The sequence below is a fragment of the Nycticebus coucang genome, chromosome 17 (genome assembly GCF_027406575.1).
Source record: "Nycticebus coucang isolate mNycCou1 chromosome 17, mNycCou1.pri, whole genome shotgun sequence".
Lineage (NCBI taxonomy): Eukaryota > Metazoa > Chordata > Mammalia > Primates > Lorisidae > Nycticebus > Nycticebus coucang.
The window spans coordinates 80342362-80352107 of NC_069796.1; the positions used below are offsets into that span (position 1 = coordinate 80342362).

Below are 9746 nucleotides of genomic sequence, written 5' to 3' on the forward strand. Positions count from 1 at the left end.
CCATGGCATGGCTTTTTCTGTCTCAAAAATAACAATAATAATAATAATAATAATAATAAAAATAAAGCTCTCGTAGGAAACAAAAGCAGAGAGCACTTGAGGAGAGGCTGAGCCTAAAAGCCATGTGAATGTAGCACATGCTCTTGGGCTGGTTGGCTTCAAGTCTTGGCAGAGGTGGTTTTGGCTGGAAGGGGAAAATACAAAATCATCAAAGAAGTAAAATATCTTTGATTTATTATGTACAGATTATATTCAGATAAACTACCCACTCTGAAAACAGGTTCTGGCTTTTCCATGAGCCCCCAGAAGAATATAAATTGGAACCTGTGAGAGTTCCTTCCACAGAGGGGGGAGTGTGTGTGACCTGATTCCATGATTTGGCCAACCCTTCTGAAGGTACACACCCCTCCTTGCGTTAAACCCTGGCTCCAGCTTCACTGGTCCAGGAAAAGGCTCTGCATGGGGCAGATATAATATAAACCAGTCACTCAACCTCCATCTTATCCTTCTGCAAAGAATCGATGAAGGCTTGCCACTCCATTGGATAAAAACGTTTGTAGACGTTGATCTTATTCCGAATCTGTTTTGGGGTATCTTGATAGTAATTCTTCTCATCTCGGGCCATGGCCTACAAAGGAAGAAAGGCCACTTGAGAAGGGCTAGACAAGCAAAGGTTCAAATCCTAGCTCTGGCTGAACTGAGCAAGCTACCTCTTATCCCTAAGATCAAAAGCCACATTGTATGGCTCAGCATCCATAGCACAGTGGTTACAGTGCCAGCCACATACACCAAGGCTGGCGGGTTTGAACCTGGCCCGGGCCAGCTAAACAACAACAACTGCAACAAAAAATAGCCAGGTGTTTTGGTGGGCACCTATAGTCTCAGCTACTTGGGAGGCTGAGGCAAGAGAATCACTTAAGCCCAAGAGTTTGAGGTTGCTGTGAGTTGTGATGCCACAGCACTCTACTGAGGGCAGCATAGTGAGACTGTCTCAAAAAAAAATTTTTTTTTAAAGCCACAATGTAAGTGGAGCCCTTCGGCACCTAGGAACCAGCAGGCCTGAGATTGTAAGGCAGCGGTTCTCTAACTGTGGGTTGTGACCTACAGGAACTGTATTAAAGGGTCACGGCATTAGGAAGGCTGAGAACCTCTGGTCTAAGCAGGAGCTGGGGCCAGCTGAGAAGTCCATGCCCTCATTCACAGCCAACTAATCTCACCTGAGCACAGTATGGCCAGCTCTTTCGATTTTTTTTTTTTTTTTTTTTGAGACAACCTCCAACTCCTAGGCTTAGGCGATTCTCTTGCTTCAGCCTCCTGAGTAGCTGGGACTACAGGCACCTGCCACAACACCCTGCTATTTTTTTGTTGTTGTTGTTGCAGTTTGGCCAGGGTCAGGCTCAAACTCACCACCCTCAGTATATGGGGCCAGCGCCCTACTCACTGAGCCACAGGCACCACCCAGATCTTTCAATTGTTAAAAGAAGCCAAAACTATAGACTTCTATTTGAACCCTCCCATAATTAAAATGGCAACTAAGCCAAATTGTTCAAAAAATGCTACATGAGCTAAACAACATATCTGTGAGAGAGATAGGAACCACAGACCAGTCTATCCCTCCTGCAAGCATTCTGTTCACATTAGATCTCTGTTGACGGGATCCTAGTTTTTTTCTTTCCTTTCTTTCCAGTTTCAGGAAGCAGATGCTAAGCAAACAGATCAGGCCATGAATGGTACAGGGTGCCTTCCCAACCAGCCTAAGTGGTTCTTCCTGCCAGGCCTGAGCCGCTCACCTTATAGTCCTCTCCATGGTTCTCCACCATGTAGCGCACATAGTCAATGAGATCCCGAGACAGGGTATTTCCTTTCTTTTCTGGAAGGCTGGCTTCTGCCTCCAGGTCTGGTGTGAGAAAAGCCAGAAGACGGAAATGAAGTAGTCAGATCTTACCCAGAGGTTAGGTCTTAATATTGCTTATATAATTTAAGCACCTGTGGCTCAAGGAGTTAGGTGCCAGCCCCATATACCGGGGTTGGTGGGTTCAAGCCCAGCCCTGGCCAAAACTGCAAAAAAATAAAATAAAATAAAATAAAATGTTAAAAAAAAAAAATGTTTTGAGACAGAATCTCACTTGGCTGCCCACCCTGAGTGGCATGGCATGAGTCTAGTTCACAGCAACCTCAAACTCTAGGGCAATAGTTCTCAACCTTCCTAATGCCGCAACCCTTTTTAATAGTTCCTGCGGGTCGCCAACCAGGTTGAGAACCACTGCTGTAGGGCTTAAATGATCCCAACTTGCCTCAAACTCCCAAGTAGCTGGGAGCATGGGTGCCCACCACAATGCCTGGCTAATTTTTCTATTTTTTAGAGAGATGGAGTCTCAATCTTGCTCAGACTGGTCTCAAACTCCTGAGCTCAAGAGTCTCCTGCCTCAGGAAGTGCAGTGCAAGTCACCGCATCTAGCCAGATCAAAATTATTTTAGACATGCTGATAGGAGCTGTACATGGGGGGAAATGGGGAGTTGTTGTTTAAAGGGGATAGTTTCAGTTCTGTAAAATGGAAGTTTGGAGGATTGTTGTAAAACTATGTGAATAAACAATACTGTAGTGTTGGTGAAGATGTTAAATTTTATATATATATGTATTTGTGTGTGTGTGTGTTTTTGGCCAGGGCTGGGTTTGAACCCGCCACCTCCGGCATATGGGACCGGCACCCTACTCCTTGAGCCACAGGTGCCACCCAAATTTTATATATATTTTAAACCACAATGTAAATTTTTCTTTTTTTTTTTTTTATTGTTGGGGATTCATTGAGGGTACAATAAGCCAGGTTACACTGATTGCAATTGTTAGGTAAAGTCCCTCTTGCAATCATGTCCACAATATAAATTTTTAAAAATTCCTGGGTGGTGCCTGTGGCTCAGTGAGTAGAATGCCACCCCATATACCGAGGGTGGCGGGTTCAAACCCGGCCCCGCCAAACTGCAACAAAAAAAAATAGCCGGGCATCGTGGCGGGCGCCTGTAGTCCCAGCTACTCAGGAGGCTGAGGCAAGAGAATTGCCTCAAAAGCCCAGGAGTTTGAGGTTGCTATGAGATGTGATGCCACTGCACTCTACCAAGGGCCATAAAGACTCTGTCTCTACAAAAATAAATAATAAAAAATAAAATGTTAAAAATTCCAGCTGAGCACAGTGGCTCATACCTGTAATCCTAGCACTCTGGGAGGCCAAGGTGGGCAGAAAGCTTGAGGTCAGGCGTTTGAGACCAGACCAGCCTGAGCAAGAGCAAGACCCCATCTTTACTCAACCTACAAAAATTAGCTGGGTGTTGTGGTAGGCACCTGTAGTCCTAGCTGCTCAAGAGGCTGAGGCAGAAGGATCACTTGAGCCAGGTGTCTGAGGTTACAGTGAGTCAGATGACACCACGGCAGTCTAGCAGGGCAACAGATAAATTAAAAACAAATGTTTAATTCTCTTTGATTAAGTACCTACAGTTTTGTACATAGAACCCTATCTTATACAGCAATTCTTTGTTGTTTATGCCATTTATTTTTTTTTTTAAGACAGAGTCTCACTTGGTCACCCTGGGTAGAGTACTATGGCATCATCATAGCTCACAGCAATCTCAAACTCATGACCTCAAGCAATCCTCTTTGTCTCAACCTCCCAAGCAGCTAGGACTACCAGCGTCCACCACAATGCCTGGCTAGTTTTTCTATTTTTAGTAGAGACAAGTTCTCAATCTTGCTCAGGCTAATCTCAAACTCAAGAAATCCATCCACCTCCCAGAGTATTACTGTTGTCAGCCACCGCACCCGGCCTATGCAGTAATTCTTGTAAGAACTAATGAGATAAAGATAGGAATGCAAGGAACTGTGTATCAGATGTCTAGCCATTCAAATCCTTGAACCTTCATGAGAGCTATTAAAGCTCCTTGACAGCTAAAGGGAAAGATGGATAAGGGATCCTAGAGTATTCCTGATATCCTGCAGTGTTTACTCTCCTGTTTTAATATTCAGCATGTATAGCCCTAATATATGTGAAACTGGCTCGTTAGCAACATTTAATGAGATGGTAGAATCCCTAAAAATCAGTACATGTTTAAATTCGTGAGAAGCCAAACACATGGCTTGAAATTTAAGTTTCTTTGCTGTTCTCTCAGGTACCTGGCTCTATCCTCCCTGAACATCCCTGACCTTATTCACACACTTCAGTTTAGTCAACAGACTTAATTTGCACTGGAGACATAGTACTAGCTTTGTGAATCATGAACCAGCTTCCTTCTCTCTGAACCTTGGTTTCCCCATCTGCAAAATGAGGACATCTGAGGGTCCTTTCCAACCCTGACAGTGCAGGACAATGACCTAAAGCAGCGGTTCTCAACCTGTGGGTCACAACTGGATTAAAGGGTCACAGCATTAGGAAAGTTGAGAACCACTGACCTAAAGGAATATATATGGCCCATACCTACCATTCAGCACATAAGGCTTCCGCACAAGCTCCTTCGGCCTCTCCTCTACATCCATCTCCATGGCCTTCACCTGCAGAGACCAGAACATGTAAAACCAGTAACAAAGGAAGGCTCTTCAAGGAGGCAAAGTTCTAGAGCAGAGATTTTCAACCAGTGTACCATGAGAAGATCTTAGGTGTGGTGCAAAAATTTTTAAAGATTAATTAAATTTTTTCAAAAGAAGTTCAGGGCACAGTAAGTATATTCTTTTTAATCAACATAATTTGAGTGTGCCGGGGAAGTTTAACTATAGGTTCAAGTGTGGTGTGAGATTAAAAAGAAAAAAAAAAAAAAAAAAGGCTGAAAAACAATGTTCTAGAGACTCCTGCTCATTCTTACACAACTACATTACCCATAAGAATCCCACCCCAGGTCAGGAAGAACAGGTAACAAATACTAAACAACTAGAATCCACTGTTCCCAAAAGAAACACAAGCAATTTATCTTTCCTTGCCAATCTATACAATAGGGGTAACACTCCTTGCCTTCCTCAGTTCTCTGGTAACTGAAAGGATGCATGTGAGAGCACCTTATAAGGGGATGTCAGATATTTTCTAAAGGAGGCGCTACCTGACAACACTTGGCTATAACTTAACATTTATTCAAGAAACAGTAGTGTCCTTTTTCTCTGGCCTGAAGGGATAAAAAGAAACTTAGGCAATGGGACAAATTCATTCAGCATGTGCATTTATTAGGCTATTTACTAAGCACGTCACACACTAAGCAACCTGGGGATTCAGTAGAGAACCAAACACAAAGTCCTTGTCACCAAAGAGATTACATTGCACATAAGAAGCATAAAAAGGTGATAAGCAAATATATATATACACACATACATATATACTATCATCATGTAATCACAAAATATGAATTAAAGCAGGGAAGAGGTTACTGAGTGAAGGATACAATTTTTTAAAGTTTCTTTTGTTTGGTTTTGGGTTTTTATTGAAACAGAGTCTCAGTCTGTTACCCAAGCTGGAACTCTTGGGTTCAAGAGATCCTCCTGCTTCTGCCTTCCAAGTAACTGGAACTAATTTTTGTTGGGGTTTATTTTTGTTGTTGTTTTGTAGAGGTGGGGTTTCGCTCTTGCTCAGGCTGGTCTGGAACTCCTGAGTTCAAGCGATCCTCTCACCTAGGCCTCTCAAAATGCCCTGCCTAATTTTTGAAAGTCTGAAAAGGTGGTCCATAAAAAGACTTGCTCGAAAAAAACTAGTCCCAGGGAAGCCTCAGACCAAGGATGACTGAATGACCGGGGAAAGGTGTAGGAAACAGTAAGACAAGACTCCAAATTCTGAGGTCTTTATTAGGAAAGTTAAGAGCAAAAAAGATAAATTCCGGAAAATGCCATTGAGATAACCAAGAAACCCAAACCCGTTAATTTGAAAGGAAAAAGCCTGAATAGCGCAGTAAAGGAGAAGCTCCAACCCAGGTCCAAATGTGTGCTGGGAGGAAGGTTGTGAACAGACGCTGGACCACAGCTTCCAGTTTGTGCGGAGGCCGAAATCCGGAAAGAGCGTGAAGGAGGTAAGCGGCAGGATCCAGTCCTGAAACCCAGCTAAGTAGACAAGGGAAGACAAGGGCCAGTACCTTTCTCTTACGTAAGGGTAACGCCTTGTTGGGGTCCATAGCCAACCCCATCTCAGCCAGGTTCTGCCGCACCGATTTAGCGTGGTCCCAGGCATGTCGGATGTGTGAGCTACAAAGAGAGAGAGAGCGCGGATCATTTATCTGGCAGGCGGTCCGGCCAAGGCCCCCTGTCCCCCGAACCCGGCCTCCTCACCACTCGATCCGCGGCGCTGCCTTCCGTCGAGCATTCCGGTTCAGACGCTTTCGGTTGACGTTGTAACCGAACTTCTGCCTCCGGGTCTTGCCCTTGGCCTTCGGCATTACGCGGACCACGGTAGCGGCAGCTCACACTCAGCGCCTCTCACACTCAAAACCGCGTGCAACTAACTCCTTTCCGGTGGGTGCGCAAAGGCTTTGCAGGCTTTCTGGGAATTGTAGTCCTTTCCTCAGCCGTACCGTGCGGATGACTACGACCCCCAGAATGCAAGGAGCGCCAGCGCCTGGGTACAACTCTCCGAGAGCAGTCATTTCCGGCCGGTTTCTTGACCTCCGTCTGGAGGCGGAGCCCAGCGTTGCGGTCGTCTACGTTGTCGCCCAGACATGGCAAGTCCTGGCCCTGTGACTCCGAAGGCACCCTTTGAACCATCGCAGCCCCCTGTCATTGAGGGCTTTAGCCCTAGTGTCTACAGCAATACAGAAAGCTTCAAGGAAAAGTTCCTTCGCAAGACCCGAGAGAACCCAGTGGTACCCATAGGTAAGTGGATGCTGTAGGAACTGTAAACGGAAGGAATTGTGATGTCGGGGGGAATGAAGTAGGAGAAGACCCGGGACACCTGCGGTGACTGGACGAGAGTGGACCAGAAATGTGATGAAGGAACCGGGCAGTGAGGGGGTGAAACTGGAGCGAAGCAGCGGCTGAGCTTGTAGGCGGGATTGAGGAGACCGAAATGGGGTGGACTCTAGATCCAGGAGGACCCAGCCTCGACCAACCCTTCCGCCCTCTCTTCCCCGGTTGTCCAGAGATGTTGGCTTTGGGGAAGGAAGGTCCAAAGCGGGGGAGACTTCCTCTCTAGCTGCTTTGTCCCCTACTTAGGTTGCCTGGGCACGGCAGCCGCCCTCACCTACGGTCTCTACTGCTTCCACCTGGGCCACAGCCAGCGCTCGCAGCTCATGATGCGCACTCGGATCGCCGCCCAGGGCTTCACGGTCACGGCCATCTTGCTGGGTCTAGCTGCATCCGCTATGAAGTCTCGATCCTGAGCCTTCGGCCTGCCCTTGAAAGCTTCTCAGATTATTCCAAGACCCAGGAGCAGCCACCAGCCCTGCCATGAAACATAGTCCCTCCTCTCCTCCGAAAGGCGGCTATGTCAATGGAGGAGGAACTGGCTGGTTGGGTAACCAAAATCAACAGATTTTTTCAGAAATCCCAGATTTTGTTCAGTTTGGATGCTGCATACTTCTATTTATGCCACAGCTCCTCCACTCCCTACTTAATAAACTAATCCACGTGTAGGTTGGTGAATTCATTCTCAGGCTCACTCCTTCCTCCTCCTCCCCCTTTGTTTTAGGAGGAAACAGACTTTGGACTGTAGTGTCCTTTAGGATCAGGTAGTCTAGTGATTGCCAAACTGCTGATAACAGTCACTTGGGGCAGGTGTTAAAAATAGAGATTCCTGGCTCGGCACCTGTAGGTCAGCTGCTAGGGTGACAGCTACATACACCGGAGGTGGTGGGTTTGAACCCAGCCGGGGCCTGCTAAACAACCATGACAACTACACCCAAAAAATAGCTGGGCGTTGTGATGCATGCCTGTAGTCCCAGCTACTTGGGAGGCTGAGGCTAGAGAATCACTTAAGCCCAAGAGTTTGACATTGCTGTGAGCTGTGATGCCACAGCCCTCCACCGAGGGCGACATAGACTCTGTCTCACAAAAAAAAAAAAAAAAAAGGTTCCCAGGTGCCATTGCTTGAGATTCTAGACCTTTTTCTATCTGATAGTGCACTTGAACCTATAGTTAAATTTCTGTGGCACAGTTAAATTGAGTAAAAAAAAAAAATACACTTATTATGCTTTGAACTTCTTTCAAAAATAACTGAATTAATGATCTTTAAAAATTTTCATGACACAGGTTGAAAATCACTGTTCTAGACATTGGGCCTACGGTGATGCTATTTGAAGAAAAATCATCTAGCCATCAGCATTTCAAACTTTTAGTAGGAAAACTTCAGATGAGACCTGCCATGGTTTTGTCACAGAGAGGGGATTTTGCCCTCCACTCTGCACCTCCTCTTTACCTCACTCCCACCTCCTGAGAACCCATATGGTTTCATTGCTCCAGACCATCCTGGCTTTTTTTTTTTTTTTTTTTTTTTTGAGACAGAGTCTCAGTTGCTCTTGCCTTCATAGAGTACCGTGGTACCACAGCTCACAACTTCAAACTCCTGGGCTCAAGTGATTCTTTTGCCTCAGCCTCCTGAGTGGCTGGGACTATAGGCTCCTGTCACATCACCTGGCTATTTTTAGAGATGGGGTCTTGGTCTGGCTCAGACACTCCACCCTCCTTAGCCTTCCAGAGTGCTAAGGATTAGAGGCATGAGCCACTATTCCTGGCCATCCTGACTCTTGACAGATGACAGAATAGGAAACAGGCTCAGAGAAGCAGCCTGGTGTACTGGGAAGAACTGATTAGAATGAGAACAACAGTCAGGTTTAAGGATTGGATTGGAGGGCTGAAATAGGGCAGACTCTTCAACTAGGAGGATCCTGCTTCAAACAACCCCTCCACCCTCCCTCTGCTGTTGTCCAGAAGTGTTGGCCTTGGGGAAGGAAGGTCCAAAGTGGGGAGACACCTCTCCAGTTATCTCTCAAGTTGCCTGGGCACAGTGGCTGTCCTTGCCTATAGCCTCTACCGATCCCACCAGGGCCATAGCCAGCACTCCCAGCTCACGATGCACACAGTCCTGAAGCTCTCCAGCAATTTCTATATTAGTGTTTTAGGATTTTGGAAAAGTAGACTGGGGACCTTAGTAAACTCTAGAAGAAAGATGACCTGTGAGTTCCTCATTTGTGTACACTCTCAAACAGGTATTCTTGGTCTGTGATCAGCTCTCTCCAAGTGTTGATTCAAGGACCATACTCTTCCCACGTGTGACTCCACCATTTTCTATTTTCTTTCTCTCTTTTTTTTTTTTTTTTTTTTTTTTGAGACTCTCACTTTGTCACCCTGGGTATAGCACTTGCCACAAAGCCCAGCTATTTTTATAGATGAGGTCTTCTAGCTCAGGCTGGTCTCGAACCTGTGAGCTCAGGCAATCCACCCGCCTCAGCTTCCCAGAGTGCTAGGATTACGGGTGTGAGGCACTGAGCCCAGCCCACCACCATTTTCAAGACCAGCTTCAAATTGAAAAAAAGGAAAAGGGAAATGAAGAAAACACACCCTGTGGGTCCCATGACAGTGTCTGTAGTTTTCGGAGTGAAGGAGAGTGTGTGACCAGGGTAAGCTAAGTTTCTTGCCTCCACATTACAAATGTAGAGTAGCACCTTGTGATGACCCTTGGCCTCAAGTAAAAGGAAAAGATACGGAGTTGTAAGAACTAAAGCACTTTTAGAGGATGGCCAACTTTTGTAAGTGTTGGTGTTGTGGTGTCCCCAAAAAAGGTACATCAAAGTCCTAA

At 45.9% G+C, this 9746-nt stretch overlaps 2 protein-coding genes across 2 annotated transcripts; one reads left to right on the plus strand and one right to left on the minus strand.

The window, feature by feature from the left end:
• Positions 1–217: 217 nt before the first annotated feature.
• NOP16 (NOP16 nucleolar protein) lies at positions 218–6426 on the minus strand. Its single transcript, XM_053567267.1, has 5 exons — positions 6287–6426; positions 6094–6202; positions 4468–4537; positions 1791–1897; positions 218–628 (listed from the first exon to the last, which is right to left on the minus strand). Exons 1-5 carry the CDS (start codon positions 6391–6393, stop codon positions 485–487), a joined length of 537 nt encoding a protein of 178 aa, XP_053423242.1. The 5' UTR covers positions 6394–6426; the 3' UTR covers positions 218–484.
• Positions 6427–6672: 246 nt separating this feature from the next.
• On the plus strand, positions 6673–7598 carry HIGD2A (HIG1 hypoxia inducible domain family member 2A). Its single transcript, XM_053567268.1, has 2 exons — positions 6673–6826; positions 7166–7598. The coding sequence occupies exons 1-2, from the start codon at positions 6673–6675 to the stop codon at positions 7330–7332; spliced, it is 321 nt and encodes a 106-aa protein (XP_053423243.1). The 3' UTR covers positions 7333–7598.
• Positions 7599–9746: the final 2148 nt, after the last annotated feature.